This window comes from Mesoplodon bidens, assembly GCF_964165515.1.
Source record: "Mesoplodon bidens genome assembly, chromosome: 15".
In the NCBI taxonomy this organism is placed as follows: domain Eukaryota; kingdom Metazoa; phylum Chordata; class Mammalia; order Artiodactyla; family Ziphiidae; genus Mesoplodon; species Mesoplodon bidens.
This window is the reverse complement of record NC_138171.1, coordinates 87,241,284-87,265,515: the sequence shown is the minus strand read 5'-3', so window position 1 is coordinate 87,265,515 and position 24,232 is coordinate 87,241,284. Positions and strand designations below refer to the sequence as shown.

The 24,232-nt window shown below is 65.6% G+C and overlaps 1 protein-coding gene across 3 annotated transcripts in view; it reads right to left on the bottom strand.

Moving 5' to 3' along the window:
• Window positions 1-8,953: 8,953 nt before the first annotated feature.
• The window catches only part of INTS1 (integrator complex subunit 1), a 29,463-nt gene continuing 14,184 nt past the window's right edge, over window positions 8,954-24,232 (bottom strand). For 2 of the 3 annotated variants that reach the window (XM_081255864.1, XM_081255865.1), the window contains exons 21-47: window positions 24,017-24,166; window positions 23,444-23,623; window positions 23,261-23,365; window positions 22,147-22,314; window positions 21,960-22,071; window positions 20,697-20,858; window positions 19,909-20,055; window positions 19,511-19,609; window positions 19,119-19,243; window positions 18,483-18,737; window positions 17,835-17,994; window positions 17,450-17,590; window positions 17,112-17,286; window positions 16,896-17,022; window positions 16,038-16,168; window positions 15,436-15,523; window positions 15,102-15,328; window positions 14,753-14,876; window positions 13,650-13,783; window positions 13,080-13,272; window positions 12,434-12,561; window positions 12,041-12,153; window positions 11,171-11,284; window positions 10,228-10,298; window positions 9,765-9,856; window positions 9,494-9,603; window positions 8,954-9,315 (exon numbers count right to left, since the gene is read on the bottom strand). In XM_081255864.1, coding sequence (XP_081111990.1) covers window positions 9,200-9,315; window positions 9,494-9,603; window positions 9,765-9,856; window positions 10,228-10,298; window positions 11,171-11,284; window positions 12,041-12,153; window positions 12,434-12,561; window positions 13,080-13,272; window positions 13,650-13,783; window positions 14,753-14,876; window positions 15,102-15,328; window positions 15,436-15,523; window positions 16,038-16,168; window positions 16,896-17,022; window positions 17,112-17,286; window positions 17,450-17,590; window positions 17,835-17,994; window positions 18,483-18,737; window positions 19,119-19,243; window positions 19,511-19,609; window positions 19,909-20,055; window positions 20,697-20,858; window positions 21,960-22,071; window positions 22,147-22,314; window positions 23,261-23,365; window positions 23,444-23,623; window positions 24,017-24,166 — 3,747 coding nt within the window. In that variant the 3' untranslated portion in view covers window positions 8,954-9,199. The remainder of the gene's footprint in view (window positions 9,316-9,493; window positions 9,604-9,764; window positions 9,857-10,227; window positions 10,299-11,170; window positions 11,285-12,040; window positions 12,154-12,433; window positions 12,562-13,079; window positions 13,273-13,649; window positions 13,784-14,752; window positions 14,877-15,101; window positions 15,329-15,435; window positions 15,524-16,037; window positions 16,169-16,895; window positions 17,023-17,111; window positions 17,287-17,449; window positions 17,591-17,834; window positions 17,995-18,482; window positions 18,738-19,118; window positions 19,244-19,510; window positions 19,610-19,908; window positions 20,056-20,696; window positions 20,859-21,959; window positions 22,072-22,146; window positions 22,315-23,260; window positions 23,366-23,443; window positions 23,624-24,016; window positions 24,167-24,232) is intronic. The other variant, XM_081255866.1, reaches the window with a different exon arrangement.

Below are 24,232 nucleotides of genomic sequence, written 5' to 3'. Positions count from 1 at the left end.
AGCAGTGCGGTCAAGGCCACTTTACAGACGGGGAAACTGAGATCTGCCCGAGGTGCAGCCGGGCAGGCCGGCCGGTGGCCCCCACCACCGCCCGGAGCGCAGCAGGAACGCCCGTCGCATTTCTGGGATTTGAAAGGACTTTCCCATCCGCCCTCTCTTACCGGCGGGCATGTGAGTCTCCCAGATTCACGGAAGAGGCAGCGGAGGCTGGGGAAGGGGCATGGTCCCCGAGCTGGCCCTGCGGGTGGGGCGACTCCCTCCAGGAGTCTCCCCGCCTGCGGCCTGTGCGCATGGGCTGCCCCTTGGGCCTGAGACCCCTCGGGGGTCTTGGTGTCCTGATCTGTTTCCCAGTTTTCCACTTTGAGCATCTGTGACCCAAGTCATTAAGGAAAAGTACCTCTTGTGGGGACCTCAGTTATTGGGCTGCTCCCCTCCACATTCTCGGGGAAACCTGTCTGTGGGCATGAGGACAGACAGCCAGAAACACTGACACCAGACAAGTGAAGTGACCCCGCCCACCCGGCACCAGGCCCAGGGCTTGTCCAGACAGGGCCTGGCAGGAGGGAAGGTGTTTTCCTGAGATAGGCCTGGCAGGGGGACAGGGTGGCTTCTGTGCCCACTTGCAGGAGCAGAGACAGTCTTCCAGTCCAGAGCCAGCTCTTTCCTGCAGCTGGACCCTGTGGTGATGAGCTCCCCATCACAGGGGGCAAGCAGGTGCTAGACAGGGAGCCACTGTGACCTGGGACTGTTGCTGGCTGTGGATGCTGCCCTGACCTGCTGGGGTTTCCCAGCTAGAGGACAAAGGGCAATGTCCTGCCAATTCAGTTGGACTGGTGGCTAGTCCCAGAACCAGGAGCCAAGTGGGTTTTCCTGACCCCCAGGGCAGCATTTAGGAGAACTGGAAAAGCCGGTGAGGTCGGGTAAGGCCAAGGTCAAGAAGGTGGGGGGGGCGGTGGTCACAGGGCTGGACAAGAGGCAGACAGGGCTGGGGGCTCAGAAGGAAGAGGGGGTGGCGGCCAGAGCTGATTCTGAGGAGTTTAAGCTGCACGCTTGCCCCCACTGGCCACCACGTGGCCGCCTCTGGGGACAGTGACTTGGGAGGCGGCATTTGTGGTGGTGTCCCCATCAGCACCTCACACACAGCACGTCCTCTGCCGGCCCTGCTCCTCTCCAGGGCCCCCCAATCCAGGACACCCCCAGCCTGCCCACTTCTCCCCACTGCGGCCACCAACATTTTGCCCCTGGCCACTGGCCAGTCTCCCTCAGCTCCCTCCTGCCCTCTGGCCACCGTAGTCCACCCCTCCCCAGCAGCCGAGGGATCTTTCTAGAAAGCCAGTTGGACAAGCCCTTCCTTGCTTGGCCTCTGCAGCGCTCTGAATGAAGTCCATCCGGGCCCCTTATCACATCTCCAGCTGCTCCCTGGCCTGCCCTGCCCTGCTGGCCTCAGAGCCTCCACCCCTCTTGCCTCCTGCACTCAGCCACTCCTGGTCCTCCCAGACCCCCAACCAGCCCCACCCACAGCCGACCCATGGCGTCCTGCCAGCTGCTGGGGCCACAAGCCTGGGCGAGCCCCTTGGCCCCTGTCCTCTCACTGCCCACATCCCGTCCTGCAGGAAGCTGACCACTGCTACCACCTCCCCAGCCACCAGCTGGTGTGAGCCTGGGTTTCTACAGGAATCTTCCAACCATGGCTCTGCCTCTGGCTTGCCACCTGCAGTCTATTCTCAACACAAAATCTTTGATGATCACGGGAGCCAGAACTTGCCCTGCCACTTCTCCAGCCCCTCCTCCTCACAAGGAAAGCACTGTCCTCAGCATGGGCCATTGTTACCTCTCCCATCTCCCCTCCTACGACTGCCCCAGGACCTCAGCACTTGCCATTTCCTATGCCTGGTCTGATGTTTCCAGCCTCCCTTGCAGGTCAGTGGGGCTGCTGTGGCTGAGTTCTGGCCAATGGAGGTGATGGATGCACCTCACACTCTAAATCTTCCCCGGTCTGCTGGATGGAGGCAAAGGACCTACTAGATGATGGGGCCACAGGTGGACGAGCTTGGACACTGCAGGGTCAGGCAGAAGGTCATCACTGACCAGGGACATCCAGATTGGCCTCTGGGTGAGTGAGAAATGCAGGCTGGGTCCAGTTGCTGGAACTTTGGGACCTGTTTGTTACAGCAGCTAGCATTCTTACCCTGACTGATACACATACACAGATAAACGCACAATTGCCCGTGACAGTGCTCCAAGGGACACACAATGCCATTAGATGGTGAAGAAGGGGCCCTTGTCTTGGTCCAGAGGCCGGAGATGGCTTCCCTGGGGAGGGGACATGAGAACTGAGACCTGAAGGGTAAGTGGGAATTGGCTTGTCACAGAGGAAAGGGAAGAGTGTCCCAGGCAGAGGCCCTGCAGCAGGAACGAAGTCACAGAGGAGTGTCCGGGGAATGGAGGGACTGGGCAGGAGGCGCGGTGCGGCTGGAGAAAGGGTCGGGAAGGGCTTCTAGCATTTTCACACCCATTTTCTCACTTAATGCTTAAAGCCACTCTTTAAAAGTGGGTTGACCCTACCCATCCTGCAGCTCAAGAAAATTAGGTTCTGAGGAGAGACTAGTGGATCCGCCAGGCAGAGCTGGGACCTAGGACCCGGCATAGTGGAGGGCCTGAGGAACCCAGGTCAGCCCAGGCCACTGCCCTGCCCGAGCGGCCACCCTCGTCTGGGTCGGAACTTCCAGGCCAGGTGGTCTCAATTCCCGCCCCCCTCCTGCTTTCCAGCACATGTTCAGACCCCTCGGTGGTGATGGGGGCCCCTCCCCGGGAGGAAGGCTGGCAAGGACATTGCTGGGGACCCAGGGACAATCCGGACCAGGGCAGCACTAATTGGCATCCAAAAAGCCAGCTCCTGGAGGATGCAACGCCTACTGGGCCCCAGGATGGTTCTTGGTGGTGGGAATGGGCACGACAACTTGGAGTGGTGGGGTGGCGTCTGTAGACCCTTTAACTGGTAGATTGAACCCCAAGTAACAGATTTGACCAAGGCTGATAGCCTGAGCTGGAACATAGTCGGAGGCGCCTGTCCAAACACAGCAGACCTGGCGGTGCCCTGAGCCTTCAAGGCAGAGCACGGAAACCAGGAAAGGCAGTGGGGGGGCGAGAGAAAAAAGGGGGCGGCATCCACCCATGCGGCCCTTCCCCCAGGACTTCTCAGAGCCTTCATCCCCTGCCGTGCACCATGACTCCCAAGGGAGCAGCCACACTACACAGGGGTTCCCAAACTGACTTGCCCACAGAACCTCTGCTGCAGGGGCGTCTCAGGAAACGAGTGCCACACACAACAGAACCGGGAGCCCTGGCTTGTGCAAAAGGCATGCTTGGGCTCCAGCGGGCAGGTCCGGGTTGGCAGCCTTGCTCAGCAGCTTTGCCCTGTCACCCTCACTTCTCTGAGCCTTCACAGCAAGGTGGGGGCCCTCATCCCCAGTAGCACCGGCTGAGCTGTGGAAATGTGGCTCCCTGCCGCAGTCACAGTATTACCTAGCCAGGTAATTGTGATCGATGCTGCCTGTCTTTACATTGATTGGTCTGGACTAGTTAAGAATATCATTCACGTCACCATCGCACCCTGAGCACCTCACCTTTAATAAGTAAGTGAAAAAGGCAAGTAGCGCTATCTAGGTTTGGCTTTCCTCAAGCTCGATCCATGAAAAACAATTAAGTTTCATGGCCACTGTGGCTGTGAGAGACGGATGCTGGAGGGTGGTAAGCAGAGCCCCCCAGAGGGATGCCAGCCCCTTGCCGCCTGCAGCGGAACCACCTTGGGGGGTCACACTGGCTTCACAACAGAGCATACAAGGGGCGTCCCCTCATTCCCCAGTTCCCAAGGCCATGATTGGGTCAGCCGATGGCTCACGCAGGCGGCTGTGGATGCCCGCACCCCAGGCAGGAGGGAGCTGGAAGCTGCGACACCCCATTTTAAGGGGCCACCCATTAATTAATTAGGCCCAATGAATAATGCATGCTGCCTTCTGCATATTTATACAGCGTGCTATGGATAGTATACATTCTAGTCCGAACACCTCACAAATAATTCACAACCCACTCCTTCCCCGGGCTCCAGGGGAACCTGGCCGGTGCTTCGGCTAGGGCTCGTGGGTTGCTTCCAACAGCCAAATTTTACATTTCATTATAAATGGCTTTGCTGGGCATGTCGGTAACTTTTACATTTCCATCCACTTTATTATTAATGGCTTTCCCGAACTGTAGCAGCCCAACGCTGCACACAATGCGTTATAAATATTTGATCCGGCATCTATAGTCTGCCATTTATCATTTATAACGGGTTACAAAAACATTATAAAACATTTACCACACATTTATAGATCATTTTTGGCTACCATGACGATGTGTTAAATATACATTATTAATCCTTCTCACGCCATTTATAGGAACCCCTTGTAATGGGGCCTGGCCCTCCTGTCCCATTACCAGCACGCGGGGGCTGGCAGGGGCGCCATGGAGCAGAAGGAAGCCTGGCCCTGCCTCCAGTAGCTGTGTGTCCTTGGCCAGATCACAGCGCCTCTCTGTTCATAAAGCAGGTCACAATGACAGACACCCTTCACTGAGCACTTCCTCCGTGCTCACGGTCCCCTGAGACTCAGGCGTTATTTTCACACCCCTTTTACAGATGTGGAAGCAGAGGCGAGTGGTTTCCCCAAGGCCATAGTCAGCGAGCGCTGGGCTGGCCTCAGAGCCCTGGGGTGCCTCCAGAGTTGCCTGCCCCAGGTCTGGGGGTGAGAGGTCAGACAAGGCTGCCCCTGGCCTTGAAAGGAGGACTGGCGGACTCCAGGGGTGGAACACAGAGACTCAGGGTGAGGGCGCCCGGAGTGGGGGGACCCAGGGTGGGTGCCCTGGGGCGGGGGACCTGCACTCTGGCCTCTGACCCGGCAGCCCCCCACCTCCTGCCGCCATGTGCTTTGCCATCCCAAAGGCTCTCCTGGCTCACGCTCTGGCCTGTGGGCGCCTGGGGTGCCGTCTGTGATGTGGACCCAGGATGAAGGGGTCCAAGGGTCAAGACCCAGCGTCTCGGGAGGCCCCCAGGAGTCTGGCCCAGGTGTGCCAAGCAGGTGGCAGTCAGCAGCTGCTTCCTCCATCACAGGGGTCAGTGGGGCCCTGGGCTCTGCAGCCAGAAGTCCCGCTCCTCTCCCTGCATGTGGCCTGTGACCACTCACTGGACAAACTCCCGCTGAGCCCCACAGTCCCCTCCAGGCCACACTTCATACCCAGAGGCCACAGACAGACCAGGGTTGTGGGCTCACCACCCATACGTGACGAGAGCTCTGTGCCCTGATGTAAGCTGACAAGCTGAGTCCTCACCTGGAAAACTCCTGCTCACCCTCCAACTCCTACTTCATCCTCAAGCTCCTACTCGACCCTCCACCTTCTTGAAATAGCCCTTCCCAATTCCCCCAGGCACGAGCCTTGTGGAGTCTGACCTCTGGTCCCCCTAGGGGCCCAGCCTGGGCCTGGACTGGGGAGAGGGCTCCAGGGTGAGACCTGGACTCCAGTTCTGCCTGTCCTCCTCCCCCAGGGAGGGATGGGGCGGGCAGGCCCTGGGAGGGCCCTCAAGCCACAACCCTCCCTGCCACGACACCAGAAGTAACCCCACCGCGGCCTGGGTCAGAGTTTTAAGTGGCTCTGAGGGAAGAAACAGGGGAGAGGGGAGGGTCCTGGTTCAGGAACCCCTGGGCAGTTCTACCCCATGTGACCTTGGACAACTAACTGGGTAGCCCTTACTGCCCTCATCTGTGAATTGGGGCCATAAGCCAGCCCTCCCAGGGTGAACGTGGGGGCCCTAGTGCTGGGAACCCTTGTGGGGAGACCTGGTGGCCCTGGGGCCCCAGCTGCCCACGCCTCTCTGGCCCTCTGCCCGGCTGCTGGCTGTCTGGCCTGTTTGAAGGTCAGGGTTCACCCCTTCCCAGGACTGAACGTGAAGGAAACAGGCGAGCTCATCACCATGGCAACGCTGCTCCTTGTCCCACCCTTCTCCACCTGCAGAAGCTGGTTGACGGGGTCCCCTTTGATCCTCCCTGGGGGGGCCTCCCCTCCCCCAGAGCCAAGGGGACTGTGGGGTTCGGCGGGACGTCTTATTTTCTTGTCAGTGGGTGAGCACAGCCCCTCTTAACAAGAGGGAGGCTGAGGCCCAGAGAGGGGAGCTCAGCTGCCAGCGTCAGGTGCCAAGACAGGAGCCCAGGTGGGCTCTGCCCCGCCCCTCCACCTCTCCTCCTTCCTGATACTCGAGGAGCCCCTTCCCCAACCTGACCTTGGATGGGTCAACTTCCCAGGCCTCGCAGGCTGCGAGCCAGGCCAGAGCAGCCCCCGTGGAGAGCCCGGGGCTGGGGGCTGGGGTGGGACACACGGGCTGACCTCACGTCTTTGCCCCAGCCCCCCGGCCCGACCCCACCCCGGCTCCCTCCGGGGCTTTGGGCTCTTGGAGGAGACTGGACTTCGCTTCCTCCCTCACCTGCTCTGCACACCCCAGGCCAGGCAGACCCTGGCTGGATAGACAACTCCAACCACCCAGCCAGAGCCCCCACCTCCCAGTGTGGCATAGAGCGACAAACTGAGAACACACAGCACCTGCAGGGAGAAGGCACCTGACCCTGGGTGCCAGAAGCCTTCCTGGAGGAGGTGCCACAGGAGCTGAGAGCTGATGGAGTGGGAGCTGGCACAGGGGGCAGTGAGGGGGAGAGCAAAGGCCCCGTGCAAAGGCCCTGTGGCAGGAGAGAACGTGGCAAGCTTGGGCTTCACAGTGGACGTGGCTGGGTGCTGAGCTGAGGCAGAAGAGTTGGGATTCAGAAGGTTCTACCTGGCCGTGCTCCTGTACCTTGGGCCTCCCCGCTCAGGAGCCAAGCCCCATGGCGCTCTGCGGGGCACAGGCTCCGGGTTCAGGCCCACACAGGGAGCTGGCACTCCAGCTCCCCATTCACGCTGTGTAGACAGGAGCAGGTCAGGTGGCCTTGAGCCCGAGGGGGGCTCACCCGGCCTCCACAAGCCCACACTCACCCCACACACGTGCACACACACGCCCCTGCCCGCCATCCACTGGGCCCCCTGGGCCCCTTCTCCCCAAGGCCCGGGGCTGGGCACACCTGTGTAAAATGGAGCTGGCTGGGTGGTGTCCCTGCCAACGGGGACCATCCAAGGAGCGCTGCCCTGCACACCCGCCCTGCCCGCACCCTCCACGCACCACCGCCCATTCCCACGGGCCGTCCCCAAGGGTCCCGCTGCCCCCGCCCCCACCTGCCAGGCAATGCTGCAGCGCCCAGGCTGGCAAGCGCAGGTTCCGTGGGTACCGCCCGTGCACCAGCCACCCACCTGAAGCCCTGCCAGGATGTCTGCCTTTGCCCGCAGAAAGATGAAAGTGGAGGGTGGTTGGAATCCCCGCTCCCCCAGAGCCAGGCCCCGGCCCTGACATTGGTGGGACTGGGCAGGAGGGTGGTCCAAGGGCTCTCCCAGAGCCTGCCTCGCTGCCTGCTGGGCCCTCACGCAGCCCAGCATCATGGGTGAACTGCCCCAGCCTCCATCCTCCCAAACCCCAGGGGGCCTGGGCTCCCCTAGCTCTGGGCGAGGCAGTGGCACTTTGGGGCGTGCAGGTGTCCCAGCAGCTGTCACCCAAGCCCAGACGGGCAGGACCGTGGCATCCTACCAGTGGCACGGCACTTCCTGGTAGGGCACCCAGGGCAGGAGGCAGGAGGGGGCCCTTCAGCTCCATGTCCCTCTCTGCAGGGACTGCAGTGGGGCAGGAGCTGCCAAAGGCCAGTTCCACGTGCCTCTGAGCAAGAGCCACACAACGGGGGCCAAGAAACAAGGCAGATGGGACAGGGGATCCTGGGGCTCCACCAAGGAACGGGCAGGATCTGGATACTGAAGGGCTGTCGCACGGGCAGTGGCGTGGTGGCCGACCCATCAGGGGCTCAGGGGAGCAGGGAGGCTGGTGAGAAGCAAGGATGGGGAGAAGAGAGGCTGGCAAGGCCGTGGCCGACCAGGGGCCTGTGGGGCTAGGGGCACAGCCCTGTCCCTGGTGGGCATGGAAGCAGTGACCACCCCCCACCCCACAAGGGTCTGTCCAGCCTCAAGCAGGCCGGACTGAAGAGCCTGGGTCTGTCTTTAGCCTCAGCGCCCCCTGGTGGCCCCAGCTGAGCAGGAGCCAGGCAGACGGGGACACTGCGGAAGGAGGAGGGGGTCACGCACCGGAACCCAGGGGCCATCGGGGAGACTGGGGCTCTGCCAAGCACTGGGCGCCAACGGGAGCAATGGGAGGGATGGGCGGGACGCCATCTGCGTCGAGCCTGGATGGGGCTGGGACGGCACTGGCCCCAGAAACGAGGACACTGGCCTGGAGAAACCAGTGCCGCCTGGGGGGGCCCCGGGGCCCTCACTAGAGGGAGCACTGCCCCCTGCCCTCAGAGTCCCCAGGCCAAGTTCTCAGGCAGAGCCCAGCCCCCGTCCCCTGCCCCAGCACTGCAGCTCCGCAGGGGATGCGCCCCTCAGTGGCTGCACTGCGCCAGCCCTCACCCCGCGGCCAGCACGCGGGGGCTTCCTGGAGCGATGCCCGAAGCTGAGGGTCTCGGGGAGCTGAGGTCCTTTCTGGGGTGGGAGAGAAGACTGCTCTGCCGACCCCCAGTGAGCCCTGCTCCCTCCGGGAGTTGACGAGGCCGAGCCCGTGGGCAGAGAGCTCAGGGGCAGGGGGCGCCCGGGCACTGTTAGCTCTCCCCCGATGCTGCCTGGAGGAAGGGCCGAGACTGTGCCCAGCAGGCAGGCGCCCTCCTGTCTCCAGATGGACACCACCACGTGCCCACCCAGGAGCAGGCAGGCTGGACGGGCCGTGGGGGCAGGGCTCCAAGCTCCCAGGTCCCACTCACTCCCAGGGTCTCCAAGGAGGCAAACTACACAGGCAGCAGCATCAAGGAGTTCAAAACGTTTCATTTGAACCCAGCCCCTCGCCTCGACTTGCTAGGATGTCAGCATCCCCTCCCAGCTGGGCTGTGCCCCCGTCACTCCGCAGGCGGGACAGCCTCCGGGGCAGATGGCCCCCGCACTGCTGGCCAGGGGCGGCTGAGGGTGGGCTCTGAGTGCTGGCCCTGCCTGCTTGGTGCTCCCGGAGGAGACCACCAGTGGACCAGGTGTGCAGTCGGGCTGCGGCCCGGGCTCACATCACAGCCTCCATGTGCAGGATCCTCAGGGCCTCAGAGATCTGGGCGCTGGTATCCATTTGGCCATACATGCCCACCAGGAAGGCCCGGTGCAGCAGCACGGCTGCATGCTCTGGGGACAGACGAAGACCCTGTCAGGCTGCACGGCCCTGACATCCTGGTCGCGGCAGCCAGGTCATCAGGCAGCCCTCAGAAGTGGAGCCTCTGGTCTTTGCCCGAGAGCCCGGCCCCGGGTACCAAGGCCTCCGGGGTCACCAGGGCCTGGGTGGGTGGGGTCGGGGCAGACTCACCCTGGCAGAGGAGGGTGTACTCCGGCAGGTTCCGGAGGGCCGTCTGCGCTACTTCAAAGTCCCGGCTGCCCAGGCAGTACATGAACGTGGGCAGGAAGTCAGCTGCGATGCTGAAAGAGCCACGTGCTCAGGTTGGCACCTCCCCCGTGCCAAGACGGCCAAGGCCCCGACGCCTCCCCAGAGCCCCATGCCGGGCCCCACCGGACAGGAGGAGTGGGAGGCCTGGCCCAGGGCACCGGGCGGCCCGTGGTGGCAGGTGACGCCGGCTCACCTGGGGTTGCTCTGGATGGAGCGCAGGGCCAGGCTGAACGCCAGGCTGCGACAGGACTCCTCAGCTGAGCTCATCAGCCGCTGCAGACTGGTCTGCGGGGGCGGGGGCGGTGTCAGCAGGGCCACCCTCCTGTCCAGGGGATCCCGCTCCCTAAGTCCCCAGCCCCTCAACACCCCTGTTGCTGGGCCCTGGGACCTCGGGACCCATGAAGCACATAGGAGCCCCAGCGCAGAGTGGAGGAGCTGCAGCCTCAGTTCTGGGCGGGACTGAGCAACTGGGGCGGGGCCGCACTCAGACGTGGTGCCCGCCCCCAAAGCCCAGCCACTGCGGGCTGAGCAGGGTGCACAGCAGGAAGGAGGGTGGGGGCGGCGTCCCTGTCCCGGGGGGCCCAGCGTGGCTTTGCCCTCCCACCCCAGCCTCCGACACGGTCTCAGTTCCTCTGGACACGTGGCAGCTTCCGCACCGAGAAGAAGCCCAGGATCTCAGGTCTCCGCCGGGACATCTCGTCCACGTCGCTCAGAACCTCCAACAGATCTAAGATGGGTAGAAAGCGTGTTGTGAGGGCTGGGCTGCAGCTGCTGGGCTCGGGGGCGAACCTGTCCCCCACGCAGCCCAGAGGCAGGAGTGGTGGAGTCCCGGGGTCAGGGCCCGCTGCCCCACAGCACACCTGCCAGGCAGGGACCCTGGCCCGGCCTCAGCACAGGCTCTGGCGGAGGGACCTGGTTCTACAGGTGCAGCATGGCTGCTCATAACATCAGCGCCAGTGCCTCCTGGAGCTTCCATAGCATCCCTAGTGCTTGCTCAGGCCAGGGGGCCCCCAGCACCTTGGGACGGAAAGCACTGGGGGTTCCGCTGCCTTCCCAACTACCCAGCCAGCGACCCCAAACCGGAGGTGCTGGTCGACCAGGCTTTCAGAGGTTTCTGAGGGGCCCAGGGATCTGCATCTGCACCACGCTCCCCAGATGTCTGCCCCAGCTGCCCCGAAGCCACACTGCAGAAACATGGCCCTGCCCCTCCCCATAGGTGGCCACCCAGGCCCTTGGCTCCCCCGTAGGGGACCAGGGGCTGTCGGCCAGCTCCCCGCCAGGCCCCTCTTCCTCGGTACCCACGGGGATTCCAGGGGGCTCCCCAGCGCCACTGGCCAGCAGAAGAGCCACCCCCAGTCTCCAGCCCCGCTTCTCCCCCCAACCCCCTCTCTACCCACCCTTATTCCCGCTCTGAGGGAAGAGCCCAGCCCCTCCCGGGACCTGGCAGGGGCCCTGCTGTCTTCTGGATGCCCCCCCACCAGGAGAAGCCTGGACGGCCAAGGGCCGCTGTGGGACCCAGGATGCCGCAGGGACAGAAAGGGAGGCCACCACCCACCGCGGGGCCGACAGGGCCTGGGGGAGCCAAACCCCCAAACTTACCCTCGACCGCCTGGCCCCGGGAAAGCCTCTTCACATAGGGGGCCACTTCAGCTGCGGTCAGAGGGGTGAAGAGGGAGATGCTGACCAGAGGCAGGGGGCCAGCTGAGCTCTCGTCTGCAAGACAGGAGGCCAGTGCTGTCGGGTGGAGACGAGGATGGCCTGCCCCAGGCCACCGTCCAGAGGGCCTGAGAGCCCCGGACACACTCGACACCGAGGCCGCAGGATCCATGTACGTAAGCGACGGACAGCCTTGCTGAGCAGTGCCCAGAATCACACCAGACCCCCAAAGATGCGGCCCCTGCTCTGGGCTGAGCACGGTGCCTGGTACACAACGGGCGCTCAATAAATGCGCTGAAACGACGAGCATGCTGGGAGCTGCTGGGAGACGCGGCACTTCTCTCTCGAGCCTCTCACCCACCCCACTGTGCGCGTGGCCTTCCCTGCTGCCCCCGGCACACAGCAGGTGCTCAATAAAGGCGCCTGCATGCAGAGCCCTGCGCCAGGCACGTCCGTGGACGGCCGAGAGTCACACTCTACACCAGCGACTCGGCAAAACCAGGGGAGAGTGGCCGTGAAGGGCCAGCACCGGACCTGGGCCCCCGGGCACTCGGCCCATTCACAAATCCACCGCGTGCCCGCCAGACACAATGCTGCAGGTGCCGGGTCGGCCCACTGTAGGGGCCACAGGATGGGGACGGGGACGAGGACAGAGAACAGAGGGACCTGGTTGGTCCCACAGACGGCAGGCAGGTGCTGTAGGTCACGCTGGCCACAACACGACTCGGTGCTTTGCGCGTGTCATGGACCCGGGGCCAACGATGCCCGAGGGACGCCCAGTGCAGTCCAGCCCGCAGCCCCGGCCCCACTCACCCTCGCCCTCCTCGTCCAGGCCTCGGTCGGCCCTGCCATCCCTGCTGGGAAGGCTCAGCCCCGCCAGGAGTGACTTGAGCATCACCAGGTCACTGCTGTCGAAGGACAGGTCACTGGGGGAGCAAGGTTCTCCGTGAGGACCACGCCACAGGAGGGAGGCAAGCAGGGCCCCGTGGGCAGGGGCTCAGGAGGTGCCCCGGGAGCCGAGGGAGGAGGAAGCCAGCTCAGAATGGCCCCGGCACAGACCCAGCGTCAACAGCCCTGCTGCCCCGGGCCCCGGCGCCATGGGCAGTGTCCATCCCCGCCACCACGCCCCTTGGGAGCTCCCAGCCCTGAGCACCACCACGACGGGACCCTGGCCGGAGAGGAGCCGTGCCAGACGCGCACACTCACTGGAGCGCGTCGGAGTGTTTCTGCAGGAAGGCGACGGCGGCCGGGGCATTGCAGGTGATATACTTGTGGGTGAACTGCACGAACTTGCTGATGAAGGGGGCCAGGTGGCGGGAGGACTTCCTGTAGTTCTGCAAAGGGAAGTGCGAGGGGGGGGAGCATTCAGGGCCTGAAGCATCCCCCGTCTTGGCCGCGTCGCTCCCTCTGGAGCCTCACAGTACACCCTGGACACCGCCAACATGCCGCCCTCTGCCGGGCAGCACGTTAAGGTCCCTAAGGGTCAGGAGTGGCCTTGTCCCTCATGAACCCTGAGGAGCGTGGGGTCTCCCCAGGCATGTGAGCAGCTGGGGGCCTTCCCCGGGTGAAGCTATCAGACAGGCAGGTGGCCTGGCCCTGCCCCTGATGCAGCCAAGGGGCTGTGCCCTCACCCAGCCGCCTCAGGTGGACAAGGGGACGGACCCTCAGTCCTGGTCAGGAGGACCGGGGCTGCCAGAGTCGTGGAGCAGAAGGGGGACGAGCTCAGAATGGTGGCGGGGGCAGCAGGGAGAGCAGGGGCACCGGCTGGGAAGGGCGCAGGGAGGGGGACCGGGGCACCCGACTCCTGGGGATGCCTGGGGCCCAGCGTCCCGAGGGTGGGCGGGGCACCCACCAGCAGCAGGCGGAGAAAGGAGAGCAGGCAGTCCCACAGCGCCCCCTGGTGCTCGCTCTGGAACACGTGCGGCTGCAGCAGCTCCAGGATGCCCAGCACGTGCAGGAAGAAGGTCAGGTGGTTCTGCTGCCGGAACTCCTGAAAGTTGAGGTGGTTGCGGCCGTGCAGGAGGGCGGCGATCATGGGCAGGTGCCTGGGGGCGACGGGGGCGACGCGTGTGCTCGGTGGTCCTGGGCCGTCTCCCCCCGACCCCAGGGCCGACATCAACTTGCACTTGGAGACCACCCGGCGCCCGCTAACCCCCACCGCGATGTCCTGGGCCACTCACCTGACCCACCCTCTCCTGTGCCCACCTGGCCCCTCCCCCCGAGACTCAGCTTAGTCAGGAAGCAGCTGAGGCCCTGGCCGCCCGTGATGACACCACCACGGTGTCCGTCCACCTGCTCTTAGCCGCAGAGCCCGCCTTACAGGAACGCCTGGTGTGGGAGCCGCTCCAGGCTGGGGCAGGGAGGGCACCCTGCCAGCGAGCTTTGCCCACTCGGGCTGCAGGTGGGACAGGCCAGGCGGTACCTGAGCAGCAGGATGGGGTGGGCCACAGCCAGCTTCCGACAGGCCATGTTGGCGTCGGCCACTCGGTTCTCGGCGGCCCGGGAGTCGCTGGTGTCCGCGAGGAGGGTGATGAAGCGGTGAATGAGGCCGTCCAGCTGAGAGGGACGGGGGTGGTCAGAGCCGGAGACGCCTGCAGCCCTCGCACCCTACCTGCCCGCCCCCCGCCGAGTCCGCTGCCCGCCACTGCAGGGGCTACGATGGGGCTCACCGGGCAGTGTGCGGACCCCTGCTCCAAGGTCCCCGGACCCCAAGGCCCTGGCATGGTCCCTAAGGACCTATGCAGCGACCCAGAGAAACCTGCTCCCCCAGTGCCTTCTGGTACTCCTGGGGGTCAAACAGGCCGTGGCCAGAGCTCCCAGACAATCTCAGCACGTGGTGTGTGAGGTCACCCTCTCCACACAAACAGAATAAAAGCCCTACATTAGCTCGGACGAGAAAAACCAACCTTACAAATAAGGCATAATTTCAGGTGTGTAAAACAAGTAACACACAAGAGTGGAAGGAAGCACAGCTGGAAAAACATCAACTTCCCTCCCCATCCCGAGAAGCAGGGTAGGCAGCACATCCGACTCCAGGGTCCAGCCCAGGGGACATGGGCAGGGGGTCCAGCAGACCCCCCTTCCCCCGCCATCACCCAAGGGAGGTGAAGGCAGATGCCACACAGACCCACGCACGGAGGCCCCACGCTGGGCCAAAGGCCGGCGCCACGGCAGGCAGCCAGAAAGGGATGGGGGTGCTGGGACACATGCAACACCGTCACACACGCACCACGCGGCCTGTTGTAGTCAACGGTCCCTTAACAGGGAACGAGGGGGACACCCACTCTCCTCAGCTCCACACCCAGAGGACTTCTTGGAGGAGGAAAAGATCGTTTCCAGACCCTTCGAGAGGTCGGACAGGCGAGGGTGGCGGGGCAGGCTCTGCCCTCAGACATGCCATCGACACTCAGCAGGTGCCTTTTTTTGTCTTTAGATCTGAGAAAAGGGATTTCTCTACCTCCCAGTTGGCGTTTCTACCTTCAAGTGAAGGATAAAGGCGGCCCCGATGACCCCGTAGGGCTTTACCTTGCAGACGCTGCTGCCGGCGGCCCCTTCGCTGTGCAGCAGGACGTCAGGCACAGGCACCCGGAGGTCTGGCCGCTGCAGGTACAGGTGCACGAGCAGGTCCCGGCAACGCCTGCCCAGCACGCTGCGAGAGGCCAGAGACCAGAGTCGGGGTGGCCGCGGGACAGAGGAGCCGCTGTGCCCACCGCGGGCTGCGCGCCGAGCTGCCGTGCCAGGCCCCTCAGCCCTACCCCGCCCCCGCTGGCGGCCTGGGCTCATTTCCCCGGTGCTCACGTCTGAGCCACGGCCTCCCATCATACGGGCCAGGGGACAGGCGGGGGCTCCGGAGCCCGGGGTCCAGCACCCTCACCTGTCAGCCCACTGCTGGATGCAGCTCGTCAGGTGCGCCGTCACCTTCCTGACGCCCTCGTCGTCGCCGCGGCAGCAGCTGAGCAGCAGGGGCAGCCGGGCCTGGAGAAGGCTGCAGGCGCTGGTGTCCCCGTCCTGGCTCCTGGCCTCTGCCTCCGCCAGGATCAGCTCCGCCAGGCCGATGAGCTCTGGGGCCTGGACCCGCAGCACCAACTCCTCCCGCCGCTTCTGCAGCCGGGCACCGCCCGTCAGGCCCGGGCGCGACGGGCGCGCCCACATCTCGCCACGTCCAACTGCCACCCCACCCTGCGGGCAGGGGACACCCCAAAACCTGCCTGAGGGGTACGCTGGTCCCTGCCCTGCCAGATTCGAGGAATGTGGATGCAGGCCCAGAGGAAGTCCAGGGAGGCCGAGGGGTCAAACCTGGAGAAAGCGAGGCGGCTTGGCTGAGCACGAGGCACGTCTCCAGGCAGAGGGAGGCAGGGGATGGGGCGAGACGCTCCCTGCCGGCCGAGGGCCCAGGTCAGCTGTCAGGGGACGCGGGCTGCCCCACCTGACCTCTCTGCAGCTCACGGTGGCAAAGCTAAAGTCGGCCCCGCCCCGCCCCACGCTTGCAGCCACGCACAGGGGCCTCTGGCATCCCCGCAGCACAGCACGGACGCCAGCCATTCACACGACCGGAGGACAGTGAAACCGACTATCTGCCTGCTGGTCACCCAGAGAAGGGACACCGAGCCAGGCAAGAGAGCCCTGGTTCCTGAGGAAGCCGGGGGGAAGGGTGCTGGATCAGATCACCCCCAAGGCCCCCGACGGTGCCCTCTGAACTTGGCTCCCGGAGGAGTCTGGGTAGGGCGGCTGCCACATGGCACCCCAAGGCCCACGCTGCCTGTGGCAGGAACAGACCTGCCGGTTGGGGACAGAGGTCTGACGGACTCACCTCTGCTCCCGGTTCTTGCCCAGCAGGATGTGGATACACTGGTGCAGCGTGGACCAGCTGGACTGGTGCGTGAGCAGGGCTAAGAGGTAGGGTCGGAAAGACGGCACCTGCGGGCCAGGATGGCCTTTGCCCTGGGGAGGGAGGAAATCTGGGATGGTCCCCGCCGGGCTGACGGCTCTGCCGGGTAGCGTCAGCAGGTGACAGCCCACGTGTGCCGGCACAGAGCAGAGGAAGGTGTCCGTTTCGAGGCAGATCCGAGGCTCCTGCCCGGGAAGCCACCCAGCCCGGCCGGTCACTCCGCAGGTTAAACATGGGCTGAACCGAACCCACTCCTCAGAGACCAGGAGACACGCGAGCAAAACCCTGAGTGCGGGAACGCCTGGGCGGGCTTGGGGCGCGGGAGCTTGACGGCCGCTCTCAGAAGCGCAGACCCTCCAGCACGCGGCAGGATCACAGACAGGGGTTGCCCAGCCCCTCCCCGGCGACCCGGTCAGGGCTTCCTCACCTTCCCCACGGCCAGATGAGCTGGGGGACCCTGCCGCCCCCGCAGAGCCCTGACATGGGCTCCGACCCCTCCGAGGACGCCACCCCTCGTCAGGGGGTGCTGAGCTCCACCCCCACTACCGCCTCGTGCCCCGTGAGGACCTGAGCCCACAAAGGACCAGCCCCCCCACCCCCCGCCCACCTCCGTGACCAGCTCTGGCCAGTTGTGGTGACCCGCTCAGAGGAAACATGGGACCTGTCTGGCCACTGAGACTCAGGCCTGGATCTGCTGGAACCGACAGAGAGCCAGCCCCACCCTGGGGCTGCCGGGCGGACCGTGGGCCCAGGGCGCTGTGCCGCGCGAGTGAGGCCCACCTTGTTGCCCTGGGAGAAGAGTAGCCGCTGCTGCAGGTCAGGGCAGCTGCTGATCACCTCGGGGTCCAGCATCTCCAGCCAGTCGACGAGGAGCCCCGCGCAGGGTCCCAGCCGCACAGCCTCCAGGCTGCGGGGAAGGCGGGGTGGGCTCAGACGCGGCCGGCCAGGGCCGCCCCCCGCTCCCCCTCCCAGCCGGCCACCGCCCCGCCGGCTCACCTGCAGCCGTCAGAGTCCTGCTTCCCCAGGGTCGGGGGCTCCCCCTTCTCCTGCAGCAGCAGTGAGCTCACCACGGCCACGGGCCCCGAGGCCGGGAAGGCGGAGGCAGCGGAGAAGAGCGCGGCCAGCAGCTCCTCCAGGTGAGGCGACCTCACAGCGACCAGACCCCGGAGGACTGAGGTGGGCAGAGAGGGCACCCGTGTCACTCCAGCTCGGGGGGCCACCGGACGTGAGAACAGATAGCCCCGCCCCTGGGCCCTGTTCTGGGGGCGCCCAGGAGAGGGACCTGTGTGTGGGGCGGGGAGGCGGGGTCTTTACGGCGCCCGGGGCCCAAGTACCTTTGCTGATAAGCTCGGGCTCCACATCACACCCCTCCCCAGACTTGAGGGTGGCCGCGATGGCGCGGATGGTGGAGCTGACCACTTCCGGGTCCCCGCGGAACGTCAGGGCCTCCGCCAGGTGCAGGAACCCGCTCCGCACTGCAGGGGAGCTCCGTGTGACCCACGGGACTCCTGCCAGGGGTGCCGGGCAGGCGACTCCCCTCGGTTCCCACACGTACACTCCTCCCTGGGGGGCCTCCCCAGTGCCCCAACCCCTTTCAAACCGCTGGGCCCCACTCACCCCGACGCCACCCGGGACCCCTCTGGGAACAAAGCCCCGGTCCCCCCTGACACAACGGCAGAGAGCCCAGGACCCCCGCCGGCACCATCGACCCCGCCTCACCATCACTGATCCGGCGCCGTGCCGAGTACTGGGCGGCAAACAGCTTGAGCTGGGCCTGCAGGGGCCCGGCCTCCACAGCGGGGCTGTCCAGCCACTGCAGGGTCTGCACAAGCACTTTGAGGAAGCGTGACGAGAAGCCGGTGTCCTGGGGCACGCAGCGCTGGGGACAGCGCAGCACGGCTCAGACAGGGCCGGGGCCGGGCGGAGCCGTCCCGCCGGCCACAGCGGGGGCCCCTCCAGCACCCGTACCCGCAGCCCGAGAGGGGTCTGCTGCTGCCTGTCCTCACGGGGCTCAGAGAGAAACGATCGAGGAGGTAGCACACACGCGGGCACACACGGGGGCAAGTACGGTGAACGTGGCAAAACTACTGAAACCAGCTGGGGGGCGTGGTGAAAGCCCAACACGCTCCTGCCCTGCTCACGGGAAGCTTCTGTCACAGAAGCGGGGGATGTACCCCCAGATCCGCAGCAAAAGCTGCGTCTCTTCACTTAGGAGCAAGAGAAGAGGCCACGGGACAGCGTCAGGGCACCCAGTCAGCCGGGGCCCAAGCAGGCCTGGCCACGGGAGCCCCGAGCCTGGGGGGCGGGATGGGGGACGGGGGCCGCGGGGACTCGGGGAGCGAGGCGCAGGGCCGTGCCAGGGCCTACCTGGTACTGGCAGAGCTGGCGCATCAGAGGGCAGGCGAGGAAGTGGTTCTGGTGCATGACCATGACCAGGGCGCCGCCGTGCGGGGAGTTCAGCAGGGTGGCGAGGGCCTGCAGGAGGCGCACCGCGACGCCCGGCACCTCGGGGCTCCCCTGGCGGACTCGCGCCAGCTCCCGGCCCAGGGCCTGCTGCAGCGCCAGGGCTACAGGGCGCGCACTGGAGCTCTGCCACCGTGGGCTCGGGCTCAGCGGGAAGATCTGGTGAAAGGCAGCCATCAGGACCGCGCGGCTGGCAGGTGGGGCCTTCCCTGAAGAGCCCTCCTCTCACCCCGCACCCCGACCCCACGGAGGCTGCCGGCAGTTGGCACTGGCGTGCCCGGTCCCCAGCAGACTCTCCAGCGGGGCGTAGGGTGGGGGCCAAGGACTGGGACGAGGCCCGTGGCAACAGGCCCAGGAAAGAGCGCGTGGACCTGTGCACACACGTGCACATACAGGCGTGTAAGCGTGAAGACGGAAACCACGCACCGCTGCTCTGCAGCGCCTGTCACTGAGGAGGGGGTGAGAACACACGTGCCCCGGGAACCCCTGGCCGTGGATTCCAGGCGGGAGGAGGGACCGGGGAGGGAGGGCGTCCCGTACCTGCAGGAGCATGCCGGCCAGGTCGTCCTCGGGGCCCAGAACCTGCACCTGTGTCACAGCCCGGGTCCTGCCCTGGCCTGGTGGCTGCTCTGGGCTGCTTTTGGGTTTTGGCGCCTCCGTGCTGTCTGCAGGGAAGGAGGAGCAGGGTGGCTGAGGAGCCGTCACGGCCGGCTGCGGCGGGGACCATGCCGACCACGGCCAGGCTCGCCCGGCGGCCCACCGCCCAGAGAGGAGCAGGCTCCCAGGCCCTGCAGAGGGCTCTCGCCCCGGGACCCCCAGCCTCGCCAGGCCTGCCAAGGCCCACGAGGAACAGGGCCCATAAACAGAAGCCCGGACGCCAGCCAGAAGCCAATGCTTCCCAAGCGGCTGTGCGAGCCGGGACGGGTGGGTACCTCGCCGGGCGGGCAGGGAGGCTGTGAGCAGGGAGTGGAAAGTCTGGCCTCCGGACGCCCCTCGCTCGTGCTGGACCTCGACCAGGTGAGCCATGTAATCTGCGGGGGGGCAGCCACGGGTAAACACGGGCCCCCAGGGGGGAGGGAAGCCCTCCGCATGGCGTCCGGAGAGCCCCAAGCCTCCCCAGGACCCAGGAAGCTGGGCGACAGGGTCTTTCCGCAGAGAATCAGGCAGCGCCCGCAGCTCCCTCCACCCTCCAACCCGAGGTGTGGACGCAGCTCCAGCTTCCTGATCGCAGCCCCTGCCACGGGGCTGTTCCACTCCACCCACAGCCTGGCTCCCCATCCGCAGCCCCACGGCGGGCCCAGGGTGCTCGGGCGAGGACCCCGGCTCTCACTCTTGTCCATGATGTTCTGCTCCAGGGTCTGGGGGTCGTGGGCCACTGCCTGGTCCAGATACTGGAGAAGTTTGCTCATGCTGGACACAGGGATGCCGAAGGACTGCACGAACAGCAGCAGCTGCTGGGGCTCCAGGTCCTGCAGGGCTGAGGGTGGCTCTTACTCAGCGACTGCCACCGGGTGACCCTGGCCTGCGGGGCCTGGCGGGGCACAGGGCCCAGAGAGCAGCTCCAAGTGTGGGTGGTGGGTCCTCGGGCCCCCCACCCTGCGTCCTGAGGCTGCGGGCCAGCCCTGTGCTCCCTCCAGCTCAGAGTCAAGGCTCCCCTGAGCGTGTCCTGCTGTGCTTCCCAAGCCAAGCCACCCCCAGCCAAGCCACCCCCAAACTGCCCGGCCTGCCACCCCCCCTGGATACCACACTGACCACCGCCGGATGCCCTTCCTCCTTGCTGCAGGCTACCTGAGGCCACTCTGCATCCCAGAACCAGCTCCGAGGCCCCAGCCCCTCCTCCTCCCCTCCGAATTCCTGGACCACTTGGTCTTCTTCGTTCCTTCTCCAGCACCGCTTCTCACTGGAGGCCCTCGGCCTCCACGCCTAACCACAAGGGCTCGCGGGCAGCTGTCAGCACACTGACAGCTCCACAAACATCTGCTGAATAACAGACGCCCCGGAACCCACCAGAGGCCCCTGAGCCGTCCTCTCTCATCGGCAACAGCTAGAACACACGCCCAGGCCCACAGCAGGAGACAAGGCCTGGTCCTCCCCGCCCGAGCTGCGCCCAGGCCATACCAGCGTCCACCAGGCGCGGGACCTCCGAGCGGATCATGCGCAACTTCAGCCAGTCGGGCAGCAGCAGCGCCTCTTCCGACGTGTCCACCAGGAAGGCTGTGGGCAGGGGCTTCTTCTCTGGGAACCAAATGTCCAGCAGCGCCCGGAACTCACCGTCACCAGCTTCGGGAGAGACAACAGGGCAAGCACCAGGGCCGGCTCAGCGAGGCCTTCCCAGACCTCGCCACCCGAGGAGCTCCGGCTGCACCAAAGGCTGAAGGCCAAGGCCAGCACGTCCTTGGTTTACAGGTGCGAACTGGGGCTTCAGAGGATGGAGAAGGATCTACCAAGAGCTGAGCGCGGCCCAGCGGCAGAGGCTTTGCACAATTAACTTGTGTAATCCTCACAATCGCGGCATCGCCCCGTCTCAGTTGAGGAAATGGAGGTGCAGAGCTGGCCAGGCCGCCCAGGGGACAGTGTGAGGCTGGGGCCAGCACGCTCTCTGGGCTCTGTGGGCTTGGCCAAACTGGCTCCTTCCAGGGCTCAGGCTGCACAAAGCCCTGGGCAGCCAGTAGGCCAGGCTGGCACAAGGCCAGCCTCCCCTGGACACAAGTAAGTGGCAGAGCAGCCCACAGCGTCAGCCACGGAGGAGGGAAGGAGAGGCTGCCAGGCAGAGGTTCCAGGAGGCCGGAGGATCAGCCGGCTCTGGACACAGCCCACGGCCACACCCCAGGCCTGTGGGGAGGACCTGGAGCTCACTGCTCTGGGCACCAGTGTCCCTTCAGCTGGGCAGCCCCATGTGGACACCTCCACCTCCAGAAACCACAGTGCAAAGAGGAGCAGGCAGGGCTTCCCTGGTGGCGCAGTGGTTGAGAGTCCGCCTGCCGATGCAGGGGACACGGGTTCGTGCCCCGGTCCGGGAGGATCCCACATGCCGCGGAGCGGCTGGGCCCGTGAGCCATGGCCGCTGAGCCTGAGTGTCCGGAGCCTGTGCTCCACAACGGGAGAGGCCGTAACAGTGAGAGGCCCGTGTACGGCAAAAAAAAAAAAAAGAGGAGCAGGCACAGAGGTGCCCAGCAATAAACCATGTGCATCTCACGATGACAGGACGGCATGTGGGCTGAGGCGGCAAGGAGTTTGGAAACCCCCAGCCTGTGGATCGGAAGGGTCGGCGGTGCATGCAGTCCCGCCGCGTGGAGGCTCTCGTGTGTGCCCCCAGGACGGGCAGGGAAGGGTGTCCACCTCTACGGGAGACCCAGGCCCCACCGCCCACAGGCTGCTCACCGCGGGGCGGCCCCAGCGTCAGGAGGATGACCATGGCGTGGACCACCAGGATGTGCATGGTGGCCGTCTCCCCGCTAGTCCAGCGCAGGAAGACCTGGTCTTGCGACTCCGACTGGAGGGAGAGGAAGGGGGTGAGCGGGCGGAGGCGAGGGCCGCGGGGCCGGCCCGGGGTGCCCGCCCGCCTTACCCAGCTGTAGACCTCCTCGCCCTCCTTGCTCTGGCGCATGCGCTGCACGTAGCGAGAGAAGATGGAGAGCAGGGCGGCCAGCACGGCGTCCGACTCGGCGCTGCAGGAGTGCTTGGAGAACAGGTGGGACATGATGGTGGAGCGCTCCACGATGAGCCGGGCCACGTCCTGGGGGAGCACGGCGTCAGAGGGTGCGGGGCCCTCCTCCGGTCGTGCCTGGCCGACAGCCCCATCCCCTCGGAAGGCCGCCCCGACGCCACGTCCGCTCTGCACAACCACCCCCCGCCACCGGGCAGCAGGCCGATGACGGACGGAAGGGCCCCACACGCAGAGCCCCGCAGCCGCGCAGGGCTGTCAACTGCCAAGCGGGTGGGAGGGGCAGCAGGAAGCGACAGGCTCCCTGGAGAGGAGAGCGAGGCCCGGGGCAAGGCGCCACCTGCCCTCGAGCAGCAGCAACACACGCTTCTCGAGACCCGAAGGGAAAGGCCGGCTGCAAACAGCCGGACCCCACATTTACTTGAAACCTGCAGCGGTGACGCGGGGCAGGCTGGCCCCTGGACCAGACTCAGAAGGGCGAGGCCTCCAGCCCCGGACTTTTATTACTGTGTCCAGCCCCTCGACGAGGAACCCAAGCTTGCACAGAATCCCCCTGCCCACCGACCTCTGTCTTCAGCTTGTTCCCTCACTCCGTCCACTGACTCATTCTACAAAGACCCAGGGCCTCCAGAACCTCCGTCACTGCCAGCCGACACGCTAACAGGGGAGCAAGGTCAGAAGAGAGATGGCCAGAAAAGAGGAAGACGAAGTAGAAAACGGGCATGTGCTCAGCTCACAGGGCCTCCCCAGCAGAGAGTGGGATGCGGGCCCCAGCCGCAGACTCCTGGGCTGGCCTCCTGCCCCTTGGCCTCCTGGGTTGGCCAAGCCACAGAGCCACAGAGGCAACCAGGCCTGGATCATCACAAGGGCACTGGGGGCTCCTGCCCTCGACCCCTGCTTCAGACAGAAGGTCACCGGCAAGGCAGCTGTGCGCTTAGAGCCCACAGCCAAGGTGTGGCCTTGCTGGCCCTGAATCCCGACTGGGCTGGTCAGTGTCCCCCAGCCCCGCCCCCCTCACCAGGGCCAGGTCACTGTGCTGGCTCTGTTCCTCCACGGGCGTGTGCTGGGACAGGTAGACCAGGTACGCGCTGATGGTCTGCGGATCCGTCTCCATGTGGATGGCCTGGGGAGTGGGGGGAGGGAGGGCGTGTGAGAGCATGCCCCGGCAGTGCTGCCCGCCACCCGTCCTGCGGCCCCTCACCTGCTGCAGCGCCAGGGCGGTGGTGGTCCTGACGCTGTCGAACAGAGGCAGTCTGGGCAGGTCTCGCAGCAGCCACTGGTAGCCCTGCAGCGCATCCGAGTCGCCCGAGTCCTCCTCCGTGGGGGGCTCCTTCTCCTCCCCGTCGCGCAGGCTGCCCTCCGAGAGCACCAGGGACAGGCCCTGCACGCAGACACGTGCCGGTCTCGGGGCCACCCCTCCCTCAGAGCCCCGCGCAAGGGCTGCTTCCCAGCAGAGGCGTGGTGTTCCCGGAGCGACCACGCCTGGGGCGGAAGGAGCGTGGGCCGGCTCCCCTGGAAAACTGCCCCCAGCGCCTCGGGAAACACGGCACGACGGCCACTGAGCTGCTCTCGGGACGCTTCCCAGTACCACCCAGGGAGAGGGGGCCCAGCCGGGGGAAAAAGGGCTCTGAGCCCTGCGAAGTTCATGACTGCATCCTTTCTGTGCCCAGGAGTCAGCTAGAATACAAGCCTGGGTGAGCAAAAATTCTCATCTTAACAAAAACAGGGAGAGCAGGGGTGCGTGGGGAGAAGTGGGCGCAGGCGGCCGCCTCACCTTCGTGGCCAGCACCCGGGACGCCAGCTGGGAGGAGCCGAGGCGCCGCAGAAAGTAGTCCAGCACCTCACACGTGGTCTGCTCGTCGGCCCTGGGGCCCAGCAGCAGGTCCTGCAGGCGGCCCAGCAGCTGCCGCTGCTTCTGCTGCCTCTGCGGGGACAGGGGGCCCTCAGGGTGGGTCTCCAGGGCCGGTGGGCGGGGCTGGGCGGGGCTGGG